The sequence below is a fragment of the Trypanosoma theileri genome (assembly GCF_002087225.1).
Source record: "Trypanosoma theileri isolate Edinburgh chromosome Unknown TM35_Tth_1_V1, whole genome shotgun sequence".
In the NCBI taxonomy this organism is placed as follows: Eukaryota; Euglenozoa; class Kinetoplastea; order Trypanosomatida; family Trypanosomatidae; genus Trypanosoma; species Trypanosoma theileri.
In genome coordinates this window covers 1,579,074-1,602,863 of record NW_021639843.1, presented here as the reverse complement: position 1 = coordinate 1,602,863, position 23,790 = coordinate 1,579,074, and the positions used below count along the sequence as shown (strand labels likewise).

Here is a 23,790-nt window from a genome sequence, read left to right as displayed (position 1 = left end):
TTTTTTTTTTCTTTCTTTTTTTGCTCCAAAAACCCACCATAGAAATGAAGAAGTCGTCGTAAGTACATCTAAGAAGAAAGAATCATGTTTAGTAACGAGCGGGTGGTGGCACATACTGAAAAGAGTATGTCGCGCTTTACTGATTCTGATTCTGATTCCGTTTCATCTCCATTCTTCAGTGGTACAGTGTCCATGTAAAAGAGAAATCGTCTACAAACTCCCTTTCTGAGCACACCCGTTCGGTGGCTTTCCTCTAATTGTCTCGCCACGTAACTGCTTCGCATGTCAATAGAGGTGCACCCATGAACTACCTTGTAGAATCGCATAACTGAATCACTGTAGAGAATGACACCAGGAATCGTAACACAGGCACCACGATGAAGCGAAACCGTTCCATTCTCAAGGAATGGCAACACATCATTCTCTCCAATGTCATCTACATTGCAATTACGTGTTTCATCTGTGGAGTCTTCTCCAAATGACTGTTTTGAAAACAGTAACTTTGTAGGAAGAACAACATCACCACGGTTTCCAACAAGACCAGCCACACTTCCGTTCACATTTACACTACGAATATAATCCCCAAATGTAAGAATAAGGCTCCGCAAAACGGTCTCTATTTGCGCACCAAATGTTCGATCAATATTAATAATAAAATTGTTAGTTTTTTTATTTGTAGGAGATACAAGATTATTTCGTAAAGATGCATCAATAACTGAAAAATTTAATTTGCTAACATTGATAAGATCCACAATAAGTGCTGATGCACGAGAATCCTCCATCATGATAAATCCAGATGCCTTTAGACGTTCCTTGTATGCTTCCCTTAATGTTTCATCTTGTTCTAAAAGATGCTGTAAAATGTAGATGTCACGATCTTTGGGATGTATAGATGAATTATTACTTTTTTCCCACTCTAGCTTATATCCCTCTAATATATCTTTAAAGGCTTCCGATGCTGAGCAAAGAAGAGTTTTGACAGTAATATTTGATGAAAATAGAATATCTATTGTAAGATCTTTAGGTAAAGAGTCTCCATTGCCATCCTTAAGACCAAGTTCTGATCTTATATGACGGATAATGGATAAACTCCAATTCAAATAAGGATCCGGTGCAAATTTCTTAGACATGTTGACATCTATGTACACCACATACTCTTCACGTTGAAGAAGAATATTATATAGCATTTTCATCACTCGAGGACCTTCCCATATCTGTGTCAGTCCATCAATCTCACTTTCTGAAAAGGGAAGCTTAGCAAGGAGTGATTTCACAACATCAATAGGTACATCATCATTATCAACTAATGAGTTCCTCAAAATATCCAAGGCAAATGGAGAGCTTAGACGTTGTAAACGCATTCGTATTTTTTTAGATTCTACCATAAGCATACATAAATTAGTTACAAAATCAATGATATCTGTAAATCCATCTCGAGCAATAACAACTGTTTGACCTCGTTCACCAATTTTCCAAGTAGGTCTGTATCGTGTTGCCATTTCAAGATGATTCGTATTTGTGAGAGCGAAACCTTCCGAGAGAAATGCAGTAGTAGTACGTGAAACAATAACCACAAAGGTTTCAGTAATATTTTCAGGTAGACGTTTAACACAGTAACGCAAAGCGTCAGTGTCAACTGAAGAAGAATGCATTAATTTGTGGAATACAGTTCCACTTGCCTTATAAATATTTACGGCAGTAGGCATTGAAAGTTTATACCCTTCCTCACCAAAATTACTGCGACCCGAAACAGAAGATGTTGATAATCCAAAGAGAGAACGACAGAAATCTTCAAACATAGAAAATGCTGAGAGTGTATGTAATATTTGTCCAGACACACTATTGGAAAATATTGGAGAATGATTAAAAAGTGCACAGAATTGTTCCTTAGATATAAGAAGAAGTGTGGCTGATGAACTTGCGTGATATGAAAATTCTGTTGGCTTTTCCAATATAACATCATCCATACCGAATATATTCGGTGCAGTAATACTTCCAACTCTACGGTGGCCTACAATTGATGTGCGCCCAACCCTCGCGTTAATCACCTCAACAGTGCCGGATGCGAGCACAAAAACATGCGAAAGAACCGTCCCTTCCTCTATAATGATATCTAATGCACTGTATTCACGTACCATGATATTCAATCCTCCAATTAAATCTTCAGTTAAAGTAAATAGATGTGGTACTGTGTAGAGAAAATGATGAACAGAAGTACCACCATGTTTTTGGCTTATGGCACATTTCTGTGAGGCAACTGGTGTAAGGGCTGGAGTGCTTTTCAGTTGCTCGGCCACACCAATGATGTCATCAATATTTGCCTGTTCACTTGAATCATAACTATTTTCTCCCATCGATGTAAGATCACCTACTGAAATTGCAACACTTTTAACACGACCTGCAGAATCCAACGATATTGCGTTCATATCTTATTATTACGATATTAGTTAAAAAAAAAAAAACCTTTAACACTATTTATCTTAGCTTACTCAAAGAAAAAAAAAAAAAACCTTCCACACACAGAGAGAGAGAGAGAGAGAAAATAGATATTAACTGCACCACAGGAGCAAAACCCATAAAGATGGAAAGAATAACAACAGAATAATAGTAATAATAATAATAATAATAATAATAATAATAATAATCCCAATGAGCACTTCAAACATTGTCAGAGCATTATATACAACTAATGCTGCAAAACACTTTGAGCATACAGAATAGTAGCGAGTAGCCTAAGTGATAACACAAAATGAAAAAGTGAAAAAAAAAAAGGATTCAATAACATATACGAATAGAAGAATATTGACGATGAAGACAAGGCAGTACCACATCTTCCCTTGTCTGTCTTTATAAGAGAGATACACAGGATAATATTATCCAACTCAAAAGATGCACTATCTTTTTATTTTCTTCCATTTTCTTTCCACCTCCCTTCCCCTTCCCCTCTCCCCCACGGTAAAGCTTATAATAATCTTCGCTCACGCCTCCTTTTCCTCGTACTCTGCCATACATCATCTTCTTCTTCTGCTGCGTATTGAGTTACTTTTCCAAAGTTCAAACTCAAACACAGCTCAGCTTCTACAGCATATTTAAAAAGTGGTTGCGAAAGATGGAGTCGTCCACCGGAAAAGAGTGCAGTAGAAAAGATTAGGTCCGCTGGTGTACCAATCAGTTCATCATTTGATGTAGGCGGTGCATCTGGAAGCGAAATAGTCGTATAACGACAGGAATCTCGAGTAATCTTCCATGCCAAACCCGAGACACTATGGGTAACAGGTAACACAGAGTCAAATATATATCCACCGTCTGGTGTAACTTCAAACCCTTCCTTCATATTATCCACCTCCTTTTCTAGATGTTTATGTTTTTGTAAATCACATAAGGCTGGAGATCCAGCAGTAAATAACTCTTGATTCACAATATCATCTACCAATATCTTAAATGAAATTCCTTTAGATGTTTTCTGCGTCTTTATCGATTTTAATAACGTGCTAAGTTTTGTCGCTATCGGTCCGTGACATGTTCTCATGAATGTTTGTAGATGATGAAGAACAAAGGGGCGCACCCAACCCTTTAATGCACTCTGTAGCAAGGCGCAGGTTCCTATTACATGTGACAAGAGGACAGCGATAGCTTGTCGAATAAGTGAAGATGGAAAAGCATAACCACGTTTTCCCCAACAATCTAAAATCGTTTGTAATCCATTCAATACTTCATCATGTCGCATCTGACACTTGAAAATAAATGCAACAGATGCCTGTTCTACAGATGTCACAACATGAACTTCTTCCATTGAAAGTAGACCACATGCACTAATCGGGATATTCCTTAGTGAGATTACACGATCATCATAAAATGATAAAAGTCCTCCAGCAAAACGAGTTAAAGCCCCACTCAGAAAACGACGGCGTTCTTGCATATCCATTGCAGTTAAAAGTGGAAATGCTAACTCTAACTGAGGAAGAGTAAGTTGTTTGTCGTTTTGAAGAGAATAGTATCTAAAAATCCACATAACCAACTTCCTTGTGAAAAGCTCAATAGCATTTGCGGAGGTATCACAGCATTTTTCTTCTTCTGTTATAAATTGCGTCTGAAATGACCATGATTCCTGAGCTTTAGTAGTATTTATCGTAAATACGCCATCACTACCTCGAATAAGACGTAAGAGTCCAAGAAAACGATGATTCCCTTTCTTTGGGAGAAAAAAAGAAACACTACCACTCTTATTCACTAGACGAAGTAGGTCACCTATCATCTCCATGGAAAGATGATCCCCTACAACAGGGAAGCACATCGCTGGTGGTTGCATAATATCAGGGCACGACCAATGAAGGCAATGATACTTTGTACTTGGTTGGATTCGGGTAAACCCGTGTGATGTAGTTCCGAAACGTATTCCCATTTCCCTTCTTCCTAATACCGAATGCTTTACATCCCGCACGAGAAGAGAGCAGAGATCCACTGGGCTTAGGTGACTTGCCTGCGCCATCGCTGCATCCGTCAGCATGGTACCTTTTCCTTTTTTAACCACACAAGATCATATAGAATATACACCCATCATTAAATTTAAGAGGATGGGAGAGGGATACAAAAAAAAAAAAAAACAAAAAAAAGTATAGAATGGAAAGAAAGAAAAAAAGAAAAAAAAAAAAAAAAAAAAAAAAAAAAAAACGAAAAAAAAAGAGAGAATGGTGCATCAAAAAAAAAAAAAAAATATATAACCTATGCATCATAACAACACCAGCAATAATACTAATTATGAGGGAAAAAGGTCCAAGCATGACTCAACAACACAAGAACTGATACCTTCATTTTTTTTTTTTCTAATGGGGAAACCAAAGCTCTTTTACATGGCAACCAAATCGAGGTATCCTACATGGTCAGGTTTTTTCAAGGGAGCAAGCTCATGGAAAAATGATGAAAAACAGGCAAATAATAAAAAAAAAAAAAAACAAAAAAAGGAAAACAAAACGAATTTTTTCTCTTCATTTAAATCCAAGTTCTACCGCAACATTCCCTTTTTTCAGAGACATTAAATAATTCAAACGCACTTTCTGAGATTCCGCCCGTGCATCAGAACGAAAAAATGGAGCAAATCTCGGAGAGTCTTGAAAAATGCGGTAAATGGCAACGAAATCGTCCTCATCCAATGTTCCACGGTGGTAAAGCCCAGGAGGAAAAATAAAGAGATCTCCTGTTTGGGCATGAATCCGAATCCAGGTATCCTGTTTGGAGCGCACATCAAAATAACAAGAACCATCAATTACAACACGTATTTGTTCATCTTCGTTGTAATGCTCCTGAAACCAACGTTCCAAAAATTGCTCATCCTTACACGTTTGTGAAACGCGAATTTCATCTGTATGTTTGTACTGTCGCTCCTTTACAATTTGCTTCACCACAGTAAAATCGTTCAAGCTGACATTGAAGTAAACGACTCCCAGCTCTTTGAGCTGCTGTAGAGTGACGGGAGGGGTGTCGCGTCTGCGCCCCTTTTTGAGACTGGCTGTGCGCAACGTAGGCTTTGATGTCTCATCATCAAGATACCATGCCTCGACGAGGCCGTCGGCAACGATGGAGGGCGGAACGGGAGGAAGGTCTTGTATGATATCAGTGCCGAGGCGGCGCCACTCCTCCTCCTGCCGCCGCCGCCGTTTCTCTTCTTCGATGCGTCGCTCCTCCTCCTCACGCCGCCGGCGGTCCTCCGACTCCCGCTCCGCTGCCAGCCGACGCTCCCGCTCCTCACGCTCCTGCTGCCGCTTGCGGTCCCGCTCGCGGATCTCGGCCTCTTCCTTCAGCCGCTCCGCCTCGTTCACAGGTTCCAGAGCGTCCATATCCCGTTCTTCGGAGGATTTCTCTTTTCCTTGGTTTCCCTCGACTTGTTCCCCTAACTAACTATCCTTCCCTACACCTGTGTTGTAATCAAGATAGGGTGTACAGATGTCACCTTGCTTTTATTTATTTATTTATCTTACTCCTTACTTGGAGCAACTAGGTGTGACTACGTATTGACTTTTCTTCCGCAACCACAAAAGAGTGAAAGAAAGGGGGAAAAAAAAGTCAAAAGGAAATATAAGAAAAATACATTTCAAGGAAATAAAAACAGAAAAAAAAAAAGAAATCTGATCTTTACACACACACACACACACCAAACAAATAAAAAAGAACAGAAACAATAGAAAGAGAATCGAGAGGCGTTTCGTATTACAGATACAAGAAGATTTTTTTTTTTTTTTGTTTTTCCTATGACTGAGAAAAATGTACTACAATAAATTAAGACGAGTATACGGTGTTGCCCTCCTTCGTTGTCGCTCATAATCCCGTGAAATGATAAAACATGCCAAAGCACCATCCCTCTGTCCGAAGATATCCAATGAAACCTTGAAAAAATCTGAAGTGTAAACAGTTTCATACCACCTCAAAACCCTCGCAAGAATGCGTTCCCTAACATCCTGTAGAGAAGAGGCGAGACGCTGAGCTGCTTGCTCCAGAGAAACTTGTGAGAAGCGCCATCTCGCGCGAGATAATGCATCGACCATATCTAGAGGATCACATTGTAGTAAACGCAAAAATATCAATCTTACTTCCCCAGAAGAAGCATAGTTTTGATCACTTAGAAGCACAGCATAAATGTTTCGCTGCATAAGAGTTTCTTTAGTATCGTCCATGAGAACTCTACGATGCGATATTGCTTTGCAGATGGACTCTTCAGTTACCCACGGAATCTTGCGCCCAATATTCATTTTTATTGAATACTGCACAAGTACTTCTGTCTCAGGCACAATATTATTAGATATTTCTGTACATATTCTTAACCAAGTGTCATCTTTATCAGGGATAATAGTATACTCATACTTCTCTCGCTTGAGTTTACGATACCTCTGAGCCACTTGAAAAGCCGTACGAGAACAACCAAATATGTGAAGAATGTCTGTTACAAGCTGGGTCCACGGTTTGCTTCCAGGGTTATACTCGGCAATATACTGATCTTCCTCAGGAGAGAAAAAACTTGCTGATGCTTTTACTAATTGCTGATAATGAAGATAACACTGAAAACCGTCTACGCATAATGTGGCCTTAGAATCATAGTTAACAGCATCTGCAACAACTTGCCACAGCGTGAGATCTCTCTTTGTGTTTGCGCCTAACTCCATGCGCTCCACCTGGCGCTTTAACGACCTTATTGCTCGTTGATTCCAACGAAATCTGGGTGCTAGCGCATGGCAGTGATATGACGGATGCACACAAAGTGGAGGTGCATAAACGCGGGAACCGCAAGTAAACCTAAACCAAGTATCTATATTGGTTCCAAGAGACTCTGTTTCATTCGTCTCATTTCGTTTTCTCCGTCTCGTTCTCAAAGAAAGAAAAAGTGTATTTATAACAACGAGACGAAACTCAATGTTACAAATCATAGAGTTTACATGATCCTGAATCTTTCTGTTTTCCAATAGTAATTTTTCTATCGCTGCAATTTTCTCAGCAATGATAGCCATGAACACAATACATTGGATAGTTTCCTCTTTATTTTATTTTTATTTTATTTTTTACTCTTCAGTAACAAATAAGATAAAAAGAAGTAAAAAAAAAAAAAAAAACCTTTTTCTGCTAAGTGGACACAAGTCAAATAGGCTTAAGTCTCATTAATAAAGTGAAAACCGAAAAAAAAAAGTCAAGGATTTACTCATACACACGGATGCAAAAAAGAAAAAAAGAAAAAAAGAAAAAAAAAATATATTTGTCCCTTTTGTGAAACAACCATATAAACGGAAACAGGTAATACGTTACTCAAATGGTTATATCAACTTGTATTCTTAATTACATTCAAAATCGCATTACTCGTGCAGTTCTCCTTTAACCTTTGCCAATATAATTTTCCCATTCCCACATGAAACAAAGGCTTGGAAGGGAAAATGATCAGATAATTCTATATTCATAAGATGGAATGGTGACGCACATGATGCCACCATCTCGCCTGAAATGAATGATTTTACACAAATCATAAACGGTTTTGATGTTATTGTCCATAACAAACCAGTTTTTTTGCAGTATCTTGAGATAATTGGTGTACTCTCTAATACTATAGAAGATATACGGTTAGAATCCTCTTCAATTTCATTTCCTGAAATACAATCAAAAACTTGTAGCTGTTGTTCTCCTCGTTTTGAAGTTACAATGACACAAGTAGTGGCTGGAATGGGTTCAATACCATCAGCAGCAATTTGTGTACCACAGAGTTGTACCCTTGACTCCTGATCACGCATGTCCCAAACTTGAATGGGGGTTCCCCAACCACCCGTAACAGCCATTGTGGGAGTGACAAAGTGAGCTGAAAATATACGGTTAGTATGTGTCACTCGCGGTACCCCATCCGCGTCATATCCACGGCTCATAGTAGCCTTTAATGTTCCATCCGCATCGTAATAGCGTACAAGACGATCACTGCCTGCAGTGATAAAGGCATTGCCATCGTTTGAAACAGCGAGACAAGTGATATCATTTTCGTTTTCATGGACTCGAACAATGCGCTCCAGGGTCTCTCCGTCCCACGTCCAAATAAAGACTCCCCCTGCACTGGACACAGAGACCAGGGAATATAATTCCTCGTTTCTTGGTGATAGCCACCGAACACTCGTACTTGGGACGTCGTCATACGACTTTCCCGCTGCGACTCTGTACAATACATTAAACGTCTTGGGGTTTAGCAAAAGAAGAGAACCATCACCAAGAACGGCAGCAAGAAAAAGTCCATCAGGGGAAACGGCAGTACAGTAAACATGGTCTGAACATTCCGGTAAATCTACCACGTTTCCACGCATGCCTTCACCCTCGATTAAAAGTCCAAACATCATCCTCCTTTTCTCAGGTTCTGATACAAAATATACTGAAAAAGATAAGAGGAGAGACAAAAAAAGAAGAGGTACACAAAGAAAAAAAGATAGTGAGGTGAGAGAGTTCAAAAAAAAAAAAAAAAAGACTAATTAAGAAAGAAAAGAGAGAAAAAAAAGGAGAATACATATAATTTGGCTTTCTGAACAATTAGTGCTATTTGCTGCATCACTTACATCGCACAGAAGAACCCAGTGAAACAGGAATAAAGAAAAAAGACTAGCATTGAGTTAGATGTCACAAGGCGTATAGAATTGACTTTCGTCCCAAAGCAAAGAAAATCGTCAACACAACCATCACTGCTGCATATGCAATCGTCTCGATAGTACTTATCCTTCTATCACCGAAGGTCCAAAATATACAGGCCACCGCCACACAAAGTATCGCCAGAGATAAAAATGCATGCAACATACCAACAATAAGGTAAAGAGCTACGATTAACACCCAACGCCAGTTAGCGCGAATCAGACGACGACAAGCAAATAGTCCAAGGAATGCATAAATGACAGCAGTTGCACAACAAGAATAGATAATCAAACTACCCCATATTGTCGCTATTCTTCCCTGTTGCGCCTCAGGGAGACTCATTTTTCTATTCTATACTTTATGGGTAGAAATGAAAATACCATGAAGAAAAAGAAAGAAGGAAAGAAAAAAAAAAAAAAAAAAGGCTATCACAGAATATACATTTCTTAACCAAGGTCAGTTAATTTTAAAAAAATTATACATATATCTTTATATATGTGTGTATATATATGTTCAGCGCCATATGCTCTCTGAGGTAAGCAAAGTAATGATGTATTTTTATATATCACCACGCCATTTTGCGCCGTCCATTCTCTCCTTATAATTAAAAAAAAAAAAAGATGGCCCTTTCACCTTCTATCTATCTCCTCATGAATAAAGGCCAACAGTCATAACTTGCCCATTGGGGAACACAGCTCCGTTGAGTTGTTGAGCTATAAGAGTATGAACTCCACGGTCTGTCATACGCACGGCGGCACCGCTATCGTTAAGAATATCCTTCGCCTCCACTGTTCCATAGCGCTGCAGAAGTGCAAGCAATGTAGATTCTGTCAGTGCTACTCCAGATAAATGTAAATCACCACTGCAGGGAAATAGACTTGGTTTCGGTTCAAAAACTGCTTGTTGGGGTGTGTAAACGGGCAACGCAGGGGAAGTCACCATTGGGGAATATATAATATGAGGTGAAGTTGATGCTGTAGTTGCAATTGTAGGTTGTGAATAAAACAAAGGAAAAGGAGCGGGCATTCCAAGCATTGGGTATGCAGGCATTGATGGTACCACAGGAACTGGCGGGGAATAAAGTGGAAAAGGTGAAGGATGTTGTCGGTATTTAGGTGAATGTCGTTGTCGGTTTTTATTACGTTCTTGACGTTGCTGCCTAACTTCAGCCGTCTCAGAATATTTTACTTCCAATTCTGTATCCCAATTTTCAATACGGATACTTTTTCTTGCTTCAATAGCAGCACTTGCTTCATCAATTGATGAGAATTGCACAAAGCCAGAGCCTTTGCATTGTCCTAAAGGATTCATAAGCACTGCAGCATCTACAATAGTGCCAAAGCGCGAAAAGCACTGCTTAATATGTTCTTTAGTAGTCCATTGTGGAAGTCCTCGAATGAATATACGATCATTAGGTATATCATCTACACCTTCGTCGTGCATTGCGATGGAAACATGCAGTAGAACAGGGCTGTTAGGTGTAGGATGGGTTAAATGTGTTGCATTAATTGCGGCATGCGCCGATTCTGGTCTTCGAAACATAACGAAAGCAAAATGTCTTCTTCGCACAATCTTCGTTGAAATAATTTCACCAAACTCCTGGAACTTTCGACGCAAGTCACTCTCATCCCACGAAGGCGGAACCCCGGCAACGAAGATATTCGTGGGAACATGCGGTGTTAATGATGCTTTCGGAGTTGTACCAGTGCTGTTACCATTTTCGTCTAAAGGTTCTGCATTTACGTCCACATGCAGGGACGGTTTGTACGATTCCACAGGGGCCTCTAGAGGCTCATCGGGCGAAACACTATTCATTTTTCTTTTTGTTTTCTTCTACTGTATTCTTGAGACAAAACGAAAGGCCCGAACCTTTAATGTGGGAAAAAATAATAAGTAATGTAAAAGTGGCAGCAAAAACTAACGGTAAGGGTAATTTATCGCGCGAATGTATATTATTTTCTCATGTATAAGCATTGTGACTGTACGTGTGTGCATTTGCAATGCCTGTGAATAACGAAATATGTATGTAAAGAGGTACAGCTGAGGAAAAAAGAAAGAAATAACTTACCTTTAATATTTCTCTCCCATTCAACAGAAAAAAACAAATGCACAGACGTACAGACACAGACACACAATAAGAAAACAAGTAAAAAATTTTTTTTTTCTTTTTATTTGAATTGAAAAAAAAAAGAGAAACAGTATTAGAAATACGGCACAACACCATATATATATATATATATATATATATACTACGCATTTATATTGTTTTCGAGAAGTTTTTTTGCACCCTCATCTCCAATGTTAACAAGAAGTTGGAGTAACCATTTTTTCATATTGGGATTGCTATCTAATGCCTCCTTATGCTTATCATTTCGTAGATCCACCGGCAAGCATTGTCCAAGTGCTTCACAGCCACGTGGATGATCTGATAACCGCAAATAACAGCGAATGATATGACGAAGGAGACGGGGGCTACATTCCTTTGAACCAACCATATTCCCAAGTACTGTCACAACGGCCGTAAATCTATCTGGTTTGTGGCATACATATTCAAGGCCTGGATTTGACAAAAGAAGCTTCTGCACAATAAAGGTTGCCAATGTTCTTGCAAATTCTGTTCCACACTCCATTATTCTTAAACAAAGAGGGAAGATTTCTGTACTCAGGAGGTAATTCATTACATCACTATCGTCAGTTTTCACAAGAGCACCAATAACGCCAAGCGATGTAAGGCGAAGACTCTCTGCTCCTTCATTCATCCCACGAAGAAACGGATAAAGCAAGTGGCAAATTTGGGCCTCCAAAAAGACTTTACGGGTTGAATCGTGAAATGCAACCGTCTGAAGAAGTGTAAGGACACTACTCACACGACTAGTCAAACCTTTTGGGAAAAGTTGCGGTAAGTGAAGAAGTGGGTACACAGAAATTATTTCTTGTAGGAGAATTGCCATGGTCCCCACACCATACCAGAGGGCAGGTCCAAGCAGTGGGAAAGAGTCACGATGTTTCGCAAGGTCTAAAATTGCCTTTTCCCGCAACTCGGGTTTGAAGAGATTCTCGAGGAGCATTAACATATTCGCTGTCTCGGGTGAGGCAGGCGGCACTGCAGGATACGGCTTCATCGCCGGCTGCTGCGACGGGTAAACCGCATACGGCACATACGGGTTGGGTTGATGCATAATCGTCTGCTATAATAGCTGCAACAATCTTGTAAAAATGGATTAGGAAAAAGAAAAGAAGAATGAAATAAGAGAAAATAATAAAAAAAAAAAATAGAAATAAGAAAAGGAACGCATTTAGGATTACAGCACATTGCTGCACCTTGAAAACGCAAAAAAAAATTTTTATCACATGGTTACACAAAGTATCGTGCAACATCAAGAGCATATTCCCTTGATGGAAACAGAAGAAGGTGAATATTGGAAAAAAAAAAAAAAGAAAAGCAAACATTTTACTACAAATAAAGATAAAAAGAAAATAAAAACATTACTCCCTGGTGAATACTGCAGCTAAAACCGTCAGATGGCTCCTATCACATGCTACTCTCTCTCTCTCTCTCTGAGATTCTCATGAATTCCACATAATCATTGAAGAAAAGTATTGCAAACCATTTCAATATCAATACTTCTCTTCTGGAACACAATGATTCAACATATATATCTATACCTCCTCACCTATGACGGCAGGATTCTCTTGATGACTTCCTCAACATTCAAATCGAAGGAAAAAAAAAATAAAAATAAAAGAAAAAAAAAAGGGATGAAATATCATTACTCTTTTTTTTTCTTTTTTCCACTTTCATAGTATTTTGGGAATCTTCCCTGAACCAATGCAGTCTCCTTTTCATTCATCTCACCATGAACAGCTACTATCATACAACTCAAGAAAAGAAAAACTGATACCCTTAATACACACTCTCTATTACCAGTACCACCACAACATAGAATGACTTCGATTTTTTCTTTAATGAACATCCATATGGTTAAGATTGGGCAACTCCAATATATTTCTCATGCAATCAAGTAATCCTTTTTTTTTTGCTATTCTGATCACATTCAAGACGTTTTCAACAACAGTAGCGCATCGAAATAAGCGAAAAAAAAAATAAATAAAAGAGAGCTGTATACTACACCAACTACATGTATGTTAAACATACCAATAGTTGAGGCAGACACAGCATTTATCTTTCATTTCACTCGAAAGCAAATATCAATATGACAACTTTTTCAGACCAGAAACGCAATAATGGAAGAATACAAAAAATAGCAACAACAGGATATATGATAAAAACAGAAAATTGAAAAAGGAGTAGCAATGACAATAATAAGAATGGTGAAAAAGGTATCACAGTTCAGTACGCAGTCTTCGGTTATTAAATAATCTTTGGGTTCACAATTTCAAACTATAGAGAAGAAACTCACAAGAAAGAAGGAAAAAACTTACCAAAATGGATACCAACCGGACCACGACTGTGCAACATTGGTTATATCTGTCGCTTCTACTATAAGTCGAGCAACTTGAACCTTCGGATCCATACTTACTCCTGACCCTTCTGTCTGCAAAAAATCATTCCCCTGTAATTTTGACCGAACACGTTGAAAAATAGTAACACCTTTGTGAAGCATATCTACTTCTTCATGCATAGAAGTGGTGTCTACATATTTTATAGCCTCAGTAGAAGTGCTATCTCTAGGAGCTCCAACTGGATAAGCGGCATGTGACTGTATACGAACCGTTCGTAACTGTTCTTCTATAGTTCGATGATCATTTGATGGTTCTGGTTCCTCCCCTGGATGGTTCATTAACCGCCATGAGATAAGGGGATCTTGAATGAAAGCCTCAAGTATAGCAAGAACACTATGACATCCATCACGCAATACCCACATTGCTGTCTCTGCTGTAGTACGATATGACCCATTAACACCAGAAACATCTAAAGCATTTCGTAACATTCGGGTTAGTCTGAATGGAACTTTTTCAGGAAATTTATCACGTGTCATAGCAACTTCAAAGCAATCACCAAAGTCAATATGAACTATAAGACCTGATGTTCGTTGAATCATAATATTATTGGGATGACGATCACCGAGTCCTAGGATATAACCTACTACGCTTGTAGTTGACAAAGATGTTGTGTACACTTGCCGTTGTTCTAACCATGTTTCACAACTAGCAGCTGAAGCCCACATAGCCTTTCGAATATCATGACCTGATGTATGATCCGCAAGAAATTCCATAACTTCTACTTTAGACATTACAGTAAGATAATCATACGCCTTTGGGTTATCATAAACAAGAATCTGATTAAGCATTCGAAATTCCAACTCAGAGGGAATACCTCTAGATACTCGGTATTTTTTAACTAATTCATGAAGTGTATCGCATCCACTTACCCAACCAATAAGTCCAACCGTATCCTTTAACGGGGTTACAGAATATCGTTGAATAAGAAATCCAGAGTTCTTACAGGTCCTAGAATCAGACATCATTAATGTATTCACAAGTCGAAAAAGTTGCATAACTCGTTCATCAAGTCGTAAATCTTCACGACCTTTAAGAAGATACTTTTGTTTTTTCCCTTCTACTGTAATAACACTCAAACGTTTCGGTCTTTGTTTACTAGAAATTACAACAAGAGTATCGTTAAAAGAAGCAATACAACTTACAGAACCTTCTTCTACAGGCATAGCATCAGGTATTCCCACTGCAAGATTTCGTGCCTCAAATAATTTTGGGCTACAAAATGGTAAATGCAATCGATTATGAGACTTAATTTGCTCATCAATTTGTCGGTATACACCATGATAAATATGCCAAGCAGAATGAAGATCTGCAATTGAACCTGATTGTAAATAAGAACACACCCAACCTTGTGCTTCATCAAGACTACTACTGTATTTACAGATAAATTCAGCTTCAACTATGGTTTCAGGAGCTCGATTAAGTTTTTCATGTAATGGTAAAAGAATTTCTACCATCTCATGATAGTTTCGACGACCAAAAAAAGCAGTAGCGGCAGCTTCGAATTGATCATACCATTCTTCATATATTAACTCTGATAATCGAAGTAATTCATCCACTAATATACGACCTTGAAGAACAATAACTGGGTATTTATTTTGTAATTTTTCAAGAATAGTATTAGCCCATTTTTTACGTCGTTCAGAGTCTGACATGGCACATAAATTTAATGGATAAATAAGAGAAAGTGGGAAATCAAAGGCTACAGAAGTAAGAATATCCGCTACAAGTTGACAACTACCATCTGATCCCGAATCTAATCGAGCAATAAGCTGTGGTACTACCAAGTGCCATGCACGTGATGAAAGATCTAATACACGTTTTCGCATTTCTTTTAAACCACTTTCATGATCACAGTGACGACTCAATAGTGTAAGGAGTTTTAAGACATCTTGAATCATTGTTGAATCAGAATTTCCTACTTCAATACTCTTAATATATCCTTCAATTGCAGCAGCACAAGCACTATCAGAGTAAGCTATATCAAGCAATTCTACATTCGTCTCTGCGTACATACGCCAGGCGTGAAACCAATTAGGGTCGTATAATGTTGCAGCTTTATAGCATTCAACAGCTTCTTCCAATTTTGCATTTTTTCCAAGACGGGCATAAGCTCTAGAAAGTAAAACCGCATTCTCAGCCTTAGAATGTGTGTCAATCATTTTTTTAAGAAGATCACTTTCAAGACCATATGGACTTTTCGGTCCAAGTTCTCCATTTGCAGATAGAAAAATAATATACTGCATCACCACACTAGGATTTGAGTTCCGACTCATCAGTTGTTCATAAGTTGGACAACGATAACCAAGTAATTGACCAAGTGTAAAACGTTCTAACTGTTTTGCCTTTTCACGCCTACACAACTTTACAAATTTCAATCGCACCGTGATATCTTCACTTGGTGGGATAAGTAATCCTCTTACTCCAAGAACTTTTTTCCAAACTGTAACTGTTGGTGACATCATTTCGATACGTTGATTCCATAAACGTGAGATACGTCCAAGTTGTCGCATAGAAGATGCTTCTATTGAACGTTTAGCAACTACAACTTCTTCCAACTCTGAGAGTTGTTGTGCAACCACAAGTCCTTCATATGCTCTTGTATAAGATTCATGTAAAAGTCCTGATAGATCTTCTAATAACAACTTACGTCCTTCATTTACAGCTAACATGGCATTATCATATTCACCTTTGTGGATATTCATTGCGGCAAGTGAGATATGATATAATACACTATCTTGTGGTAACCAATGTAAAGATTCTTCTAAAGTATTCCATGATTGTAGTCGTATAGAAGCATCAGCGGCGTATTGTGATACATAAGTAAGAATATTTTCTTCATTTTCTACTTCCTTCTCATTTTGTTTTTTAAATAATAAAGTCCATTTTTCAAGTACTTTATCATAATCTCCAAATTCACTTAAGCTTAACATTTGTCGTGTTTCACGTTCTAGTTGCAGATCTAATGTTCCATCTTCACTTCGAAAAGAGGTATTGACTTCAGAAAAAGATTTACCAGAAATACCTCGAACCTTACGTAACGTCTTTGATCTATAAGGTAATGGTTTTGCTAAACCTTCACTACTACTTTCTGACCATCCCATTTCATTATCAAGTTCAAACTGCGTTAGACGTAGTGTCTCTGTAAAACCTGCAACTTTCAAGAGACCAGACTGCTGCAAAAGATATCGCTTCTGATTCTCATTTGCTCCATTAAGAATACTCACGGCGGAGTCCGCCTGGTGCAACTCAGAGTATAAAGTGATGAGTGGCTCCACGGCACTGGCGGGCTCCTCGCGGTAGGCGGCTTCGCACCAGTAGAGTGCCTTGGCGAGCATCCCCCGCCGCCACGCACACTCGAAGAGATCGCCGGCGGCAATAGGAAGTGTTGTGCCGACGATGTCCATGTACTCCGTGAGGGAGAGAAGGGCGGTGATGACGTCGTCGGGCACCGCCGAGGAGCGCAGCGGCTGCTGGAGTGTCTGCCGGAAGAAGTCCGCGATGGAGGCACGCACGCCGGCGCTGCTGAAGTTCCACAGCGTGCGAAATGCCAGTCGCATGATGTCTTGCGTGAACTGCGGGGATCGCTCCACCAGCGGCGTCGCGTTGGTGCCAATGGGCAGTGAGACACAGCGGAATACGCGGTACGGTGATTCTTGCATAATCACTATAGAAAAATGGTCAATCCACTTAAGCCACTCCTCCTTCGCAAGAGGAAGAGCTTTGGTGTTGAGAATAATACGTTGTTCTGAAAAAGGAAGCGGTCGTTCATCATCACTAAACGCACTAGAGGTATCTTCAACATTAGTCGTTGGACTCCAAACATCACCTAATCGTAAAATCCCACGAAGGGCCATAGATTCACATTTTTTAAGTAGACGAAGTAATTGGTCATGATGTTCTGATAAAGAACTCTCACTTAATACACAACGAAAACCTTTTACTACTAGTCCATGAAGAGTCATAAACTCTGTATTTGAAATGCGAAGCGTTTTAAGAGTTCTCAGAATTTCAGAAGAGTATTTTATAAACTCTCCCTGCATTTGTACAATAAGTACTGAAAAAACACTCATAATTCTATTTGAAAATGTAGTAACTTCAGTAACTCTTGTCAACGAAGAAAAATGTTGTCTTAAACTTGTAAGAAGTCCACGAACGATAACACCAGCAAGTTCATCTACACTTATCCTCCAACACACCACACGAAGAGCAGTAACAACACAAATGACAAAATCAATAGAATTTCTTTGTGTAGCTCTAAGTAAATTTGTAACTACCATTTGAGTATATGCCTGAAGTGCATCAGTGTGTTTAACAATATACTCAATAATAGCATACCTCAAATATTCTGAAGAATCATCATCATTAAGAGCATCAAATTTTATAGGAAGTATATGAGCATTAATATCTCTAAACACCTGGTGACCCTCAACCTCAAAATTTGCAACTGTAGACGCAAGACGTACAGTAAGAAAACGATACGTAGGACACTTTACCCAAACATCTTCAAAAAAATTATAAAGAACATCAACATCAGAAAGAACTGCTACACCTACATATTTTATAATATGTGTTAATTCATACAAAACAGTACCAAGTAATCTATCACCTCTTAATTCACTGGCAGCACGAACTACAGGTGAAATAACAACATTCATTTCAGCACGAGAACATGGACAACGTTCACCAATGTTTAAAATAGTTTGAATTCCTACCCGTAATAAACCATCTCTACTTCCTGAAAATCTTTTCTCATTAGGGTCTAATAATGTGGCGATAGCACGTAAAATAAAACGACAACACATTGCATGTGTAAGTACATTTGGAGCACTTCGATCAAGTTTACTTTGTTTCGTAACTTGATCAATACCTAGTGAATGAAAAATATTTGTGTCTAATGCACCAATACTTCCAGCACATCGTAATGCTTCAAGACGTACATTCAAGTCATCATCACTATTTTTTAAGATACCGGAGAGTTGTCGATATAAATAAGGATATAAATCATATGGTGGACGACCACCCATTTGTGGAGAGAGTGTGACATCAAGGAAACGTAAACACCATAAACGTAAGGTAACAAACTCTGCATCAAGAGGTAGAGAGTCTAAAAACTCACATACTCTTCCTACTTCAACTGTAAAAACTAATTCCACACGTCCAAAAAAACGAGCTGCTCGAGCCACAGAAGTACAAGAACGAAGAAGAGATTGTGAAAGAGTTGAATGTATGCTAAGAGACAAAAAATGATGTCTAACAGCTTTAACTATACCATCTGAAAAATTTACTACGAACTGTGGCGCATTAGATGCAAAAGCATCTAAAAGTTGAAGTCCATTTTGTACGGCAATTACATTTTGGCTTTCAGATATTGCATATAATATTTGAAGCATTTCTTTTCGAAGTATTGGTAAAATATGTGAAGGATCATGATCAATCAAACGGCAAAGTAATTCTGTTGCAGCAACACGACAACTAATAGCTTCGTCTCCAAGTGCCGCGTAAAGTTGAGTTAAAAACTGCATTTCACTAAGATATGGATAAAAAGGTGGTGTAAAAGATGACAATACAGTTTCTCGTATTACTGGATCAGGATTAGCTAATCCTACTAAAAGCATACGAGAAACAATCATATCTACACATATTCTTCTAGCCATTGTTAATTCTCCTTTTACACCATTTGGAATTAATAAGGTAACTATTGTCCGAATAGCAGCGTTTCGTACTGAAATATTATTGCTATCAATAAGAGGAAGAACTGAATCACGAAGGAAATCACCCATAAGTTCAGAATTTGAAAATCCAAATTGTCTTAATGCACTAAGTGCAACTACAATTTGGCTTTCTGTAGGATCAGATTCAGGATGAATAGCTGTATGCATTTTCACTCCAGGGTGTTGCCTAAATGGAAGACCACATAGAGTCACAGATATCATATCAAGTAAATCTTCCTCAAGTTTTGTTCGATACTTTGCACTAGTAAAGGTAATAATGTCTCGCATACATTCAATTAATTGCGATGACAATCCCCATTTAAAAACGTTTTCAATACAAGAATCTATATAAACTTCAACATCTGCAGGTTGACATTCACGACAAATTACAGAAAAACATTTAAGTGATTCCCAGCATGGTGTTGGTGATTTTTCAGATACAAATCGTATTGCATCACATGTTTCTTTTACAAATGGTGCAAAAGCTCTCCTACCAACCATAGGTATAATATCACTTAGCATATCAAAGGCGGCACAATGTTGAAAAAGATTTTGAATAGATTTTAGAGTAAAATTAACAGTATCTTTTAGTTGATTGGTTATAAATAATGTAGTACTATAACGACATAAAACGACCAAACAACGGAAGAGAAGTTTTCTTACAAGCTCAGAACTAGTACTTGAACCTCCACTCATCACATATGGCACCAGCATGATTGAAACATCTTCATACCTTGGTTGTGAAGAACTACCTATAGAACTCATAACCACTGTTTCAAAAGCTAGTAAACCAGCCATATTACTTTCTCTTGATTTTGCTGCAAGATTGGATTTGAGTTGATGAAGTAAAGTATCCAAAGTTTTTGCCCTAAGTGTGGGAGACCGATTACTCAGTAATTTCCCACTTATTTTAAAGAGCTGTAAGGATGTATTTCGTATCATCTCATGAGATGAAGCCAAACCGCTCCATAACTTTTCAAATAGGTTATTCACTTTTGGAAGTATAAACATAGGTAATCGAAGAGCTACCTCTTTCAGAAGAAGTAAACCACATAAACGTCTCGCTACCATATTAGGTTCTGTCAACTCAATCCATGAAAGTGCATCATCTATCTGACTTCGAACAAAATCTGATGTCATACAGTTAACTAGCGTCTTGACAAATGTTTCAGAAGCTTCCACTGCGAGAGATGTACTATTTACTGCACAAAGACAAAGGCGAACGTAGCTATTACACTGAGAGACTTGACTAGTTGTCAAATCAAGCTTAAGTAATATATCTAACGCAGTGAGGGCGCAAGTCACCTCATTTGCATCCCCTCCAACTACATCAAAGCTTTCCAAACACATTAGCAAAGATGAAATAGCATTTTCATACTCTTGAAGATTTTTTCGCTGAAGCTCTTTAACTTGTTTAACGCAATCTTCCACAAGCATCGTGCGCTTTTCTGGATGACCTGCGATCTCGCGAATGGTCACCCCCAGGGTCGACGCATCAGACGTTATAGACATACTCAACTATATATATATATATGAAAACAAAAACAAAGAAGAAAAAAATATCTTTCCTCTTTTTTTTTCTTTAGTTTACGTTCGTTGTTTTTCTTCTTCTCCACCTACTCACCTCATCCTAAAGAGGGGATTTAAGGCAATAAATATATGTAAAGGAAAAAAAAAAAAAAGAGAGAGAGATGTGACAACACAAAGAAAAAAAAAAAAACAGCTGGCATTCGCAATCCTAGACGAATAATTCTTATTATGTAAACCATAGAGAGAGGTGGGGGAGGGGGCAAGAAAAAAAAGAATTGCGCAAAAACTATCCTCATTTTTTTTTTTTCTCTTTTATTCCTTTCCACACTTTCTCGTTCCTCTGATCCTTTACTCTCTTTTTTTTTTTTCTTCTACTCCTTTCGCGCTCTTTCCTTCTTTCTTTTTTTTTTTCTTTCAATTGCTTTCCTTTCTTCACATATACTTCATCTCAGACATAAACATTTGCAGTGTATATTCACTTTTCTACCGAATGATGGCGGTTTTTTCAAAGCAGAACCCCTCGAACTCCCAGTTTGTGTCCACCTCGAAGGGTTCGCTGATGGTGACTCCCTCCTCCGTGGCGTCTGCTACCTGGAACCGGTTGATGGTGCGGCACTCGCGGTAGAAGAGCACGCGGAGACACTCCTTCACGAGCCGCAGCGCCTCGTCGCGCGAGAGGCCGCCAGGGCGGGCGATGGCCCGTCGGAGGAGCGGCAGCGCCACGTGGGCGCCGTAGCCGGTCGCGACGCAGTCGTCCTCCCACCGCGTCCCCACGTCGTCCACGCCGGCGAGGAGGTGCGGGCCGGCGAGAACGAAGCGGCAGAGCGCCGGCTCGAAGGACGACCGCTTGTGGTACACGTGGCGCTGCAGATAACACAACACCTCCGCCGGCGTCAGCGCCCCGCCGCCGTACAGCCGCTGCCGCTCCACGTGCTGCGACAACTGCGCCGACATCTCCTGAAAGTCCGCGTAGTCGCCAGTGGCACACAACGCCGTGTGGGTACCCACGAGTTTGATGCGCGGGATGTTCGGCCACTTCGCAAGAGAGCCGTACGAGAGAAGTGTGTCACATGCAATCAGAACACCACCATTGTATTTTACACCTATAACAGAGCCGCCAGAAGCCATCGCCGTGGGTGGGAGCAGAGCAAGAAGGACAAAAAAAAAAAAAAAATGCTAAAGCTTTCACAACTAGTCAATAATAATCAACCTACAAGAGAAGAAAGAAGAAAAAAAGAGAGATAAAGAGAAGAGTATCGTGATACCATCTCCCCTCAGCATTTATTTGGTGTATATTTTTGCAAAGTAACAAACCGGAATTACTGAAGAGTATCTTCGTAAAAGGAAAGAAAGAGATTAACTTCCCATAGACTCTCAACTCACCTGAGCAATCAAAATATTTGCCACCATCCAGGGAACGACTTGAATGTAATGCATACCTTACTTGAGTGTGATCACAGCTGTACGCTTTAAAGATAGCTCAAAACAAATACTTCTGCAATTGTGCAGATCTTCTCAAGACGCATATTGTACAGGAAAGAAAAAAGAGAAACAAAACATCCAAATGATTCTACAAACAGTAGTAAAGCAATCTATACTTCCATATATAACAACTTCCAGAACATGCTGGTATGGTGCACTTATAAGAGCCAATCCGTGTGTTTGATCAACCTCCAGAAGATCACATTTTTAATCCTGCACTTCAGCAAAACGCACGGGATAGGAGAACAATGTTATATGCAAGAAACTGAGAAAGGGATCATCATCATCATCAAGTTTACACCGAGCACTCCTTCAAAAGTCTTCGACTTACATATTTTGTTATTGATCAACAACCAATATGAAACATAACCATAAGATTAAAACTGGGTCTAAGAGGATTCTTGTTTCAAGAAAAAAAAAAAAAACTTTTTTTTTTTTTTTTTTTTTTTTTGAAGAGTAAGAGAAAACACGAAAAGAGAAAAGGATTACTACAAAAAAGAGAATTAAGAAAATAGATAAAGTGAAATACTTCAGGATAAACAATAATACATACTAAATATTACTACTACGAAAGTTAGCCATGAACCACATCTTCTCATCAACATAGTACTGAATCAAATAAAAAATTCTTTTTTCTTTCCTTCCATTACTCTCTGCTACTAATGGTTGTCCCCTTGCCACCAAGACCCCCATCTTTGGGAAGAAAAAAATAAAATAAAATAACAATAAACAAACAAAAAAAAAAAAAAAAAGAAATAACTGCAGTCTGCAAAGAATATCCACTACCTTAAAACTTCCTCCACTCCCCAACCCCTTCAAACACAGACACAAACACACAAAAACCCCGATACTTATGCCTATCTACGGTCTGGTTGAATGTCACTATCAAATGTTTCCCCTTCTAAAATCATGAGCTCTTGGGCCTCACGACGCAGCCGCATACGGCGTAATGCCTCCTCACGGGCCCAATCCATACGACTATTCAATTTGGAATAATAAGCCCACATAGCGAATTCTACTCCAACGATGGCTATAGCCATGTGCCATAATTTTTCCCACAGCGGCCAGTCATCCCACTGGTAACGGAAGGTTGCTCGCGGTGTATACGGGTATGGATCACCATCTCCCCAAGCGAGACGGCGAAATTTCGACCGCCGGAACGCCATCTTGGCCATCTTCTGGTTCCATCCTGTCATCGTGTTTGCACACGTATGATTATGACTACCTGAAGCTGTTTTTGTTGTTGTCGTTGTTGTTAATTAACGAAGAAAAGAAAAAAAAAAAGGAAACAAAAAAGTGAAAACATTTTTTCGTTTTGTATCTCAATCAGTCAACCTTTCCATACACCAGTTTACAGTAAAAGAAGAAAGAAAGAAGCAAAAAAAAAAAAAAAAGAAAGAGAAATGAA

At 38.9% G+C, this 23,790-nt stretch overlaps 11 protein-coding genes across 11 annotated transcripts; all 11 read right to left on the bottom strand.

The window, feature by feature from the left end:
* Positions 1-68: 68 nt before the first annotated feature.
* Positions 69-2,426, bottom strand: TM35_000017300 (uncharacterized protein; the record flags this gene model as incomplete). Its single annotated transcript, XM_029021411.1, has 1 exon — positions 69-2,426. One exon carries the CDS (start codon positions 2,424-2,426, stop codon positions 69-71), a length of 2,358 nt encoding a protein of 785 aa, XP_028887919.1.
* A 536-nt stretch (positions 2,427-2,962) lies between these two features.
* On the bottom strand, positions 2,963-4,507 carry TM35_000017290 (uncharacterized protein; the record flags this gene model as incomplete). The annotated part of the gene is made up of 1 exon (XM_029021410.1): positions 2,963-4,507. One exon carries the CDS (start codon positions 4,505-4,507, stop codon positions 2,963-2,965), a length of 1,545 nt encoding a protein of 514 aa, XP_028887918.1.
* A 478-nt stretch (positions 4,508-4,985) lies between these two features.
* On the bottom strand, positions 4,986-5,834 carry TM35_000017280 (1,2-Dihydroxy-3-keto-5-methylthiopentene dioxygenase; the record flags this gene model as incomplete). Its single annotated transcript, XM_029021409.1, has 1 exon — positions 4,986-5,834. The coding sequence occupies one exon, from the start codon at positions 5,832-5,834 to the stop codon at positions 4,986-4,988; it is 849 nt and encodes a 282-aa protein (XP_028887917.1).
* A 429-nt stretch (positions 5,835-6,263) lies between these two features.
* TM35_000017270 (uncharacterized protein) lies at positions 6,264-7,496 on the bottom strand (the record flags this gene model as incomplete). The annotated part of the gene is made up of 1 exon (XM_029021408.1): positions 6,264-7,496. The coding sequence occupies one exon, from the start codon at positions 7,494-7,496 to the stop codon at positions 6,264-6,266; it is 1,233 nt and encodes a 410-aa protein (XP_028887916.1).
* Positions 7,497-7,835: 339 nt separating this feature from the next.
* On the bottom strand, positions 7,836-8,852 carry TM35_000017260 (uncharacterized protein; the record flags this gene model as incomplete). The annotated part of the gene is made up of 1 exon (XM_029021407.1): positions 7,836-8,852. The coding sequence occupies one exon, from the start codon at positions 8,850-8,852 to the stop codon at positions 7,836-7,838; it is 1,017 nt and encodes a 338-aa protein (XP_028887915.1).
* A 274-nt stretch (positions 8,853-9,126) lies between these two features.
* On the bottom strand, positions 9,127-9,477 carry TM35_000017250 (uncharacterized protein; the record flags this gene model as incomplete). The annotated part of the gene is made up of 1 exon (XM_029021406.1): positions 9,127-9,477. One exon carries the CDS (start codon positions 9,475-9,477, stop codon positions 9,127-9,129), a length of 351 nt encoding a protein of 116 aa, XP_028887914.1.
* A 306-nt stretch (positions 9,478-9,783) lies between these two features.
* On the bottom strand, positions 9,784-10,950 carry TM35_000017240 (putative RNA-binding protein; the record flags this gene model as incomplete). Its single annotated transcript, XM_029021405.1, has 1 exon — positions 9,784-10,950. The coding sequence occupies one exon, from the start codon at positions 10,948-10,950 to the stop codon at positions 9,784-9,786; it is 1,167 nt and encodes a 388-aa protein (XP_028887913.1).
* A 434-nt stretch (positions 10,951-11,384) lies between these two features.
* On the bottom strand, positions 11,385-12,314 carry TM35_000017230 (cell differentiation protein; the record flags this gene model as incomplete). The annotated part of the gene is made up of 1 exon (XM_029021404.1): positions 11,385-12,314. One exon carries the CDS (start codon positions 12,312-12,314, stop codon positions 11,385-11,387), a length of 930 nt encoding a protein of 309 aa, XP_028887912.1.
* A 1,260-nt stretch (positions 12,315-13,574) lies between these two features.
* On the bottom strand, positions 13,575-20,882 carry TM35_000017220 (phosphatidylinositol 3-kinase tor; the record flags this gene model as incomplete). Its single annotated transcript, XM_029021403.1, has 1 exon — positions 13,575-20,882. One exon carries the CDS (start codon positions 20,880-20,882, stop codon positions 13,575-13,577), a length of 7,308 nt encoding a protein of 2,435 aa, XP_028887911.1.
* Positions 20,883-21,383: 501 nt separating this feature from the next.
* On the bottom strand, positions 21,384-22,028 carry TM35_000017210 (putative proteasome beta 7 subunit; the record flags this gene model as incomplete). The annotated part of the gene is made up of 1 exon (XM_029021402.1): positions 21,384-22,028. The coding sequence occupies one exon, from the start codon at positions 22,026-22,028 to the stop codon at positions 21,384-21,386; it is 645 nt and encodes a 214-aa protein (XP_028887910.1).
* Positions 22,029-23,239: 1,211 nt separating this feature from the next.
* Positions 23,240-23,578, bottom strand: TM35_000017200 (uncharacterized protein; the record flags this gene model as incomplete). The annotated part of the gene is made up of 1 exon (XM_029021401.1): positions 23,240-23,578. One exon carries the CDS (start codon positions 23,576-23,578, stop codon positions 23,240-23,242), a length of 339 nt encoding a protein of 112 aa, XP_028887909.1.
* Between the last annotated feature and the right edge of the window lie 212 nt (positions 23,579-23,790).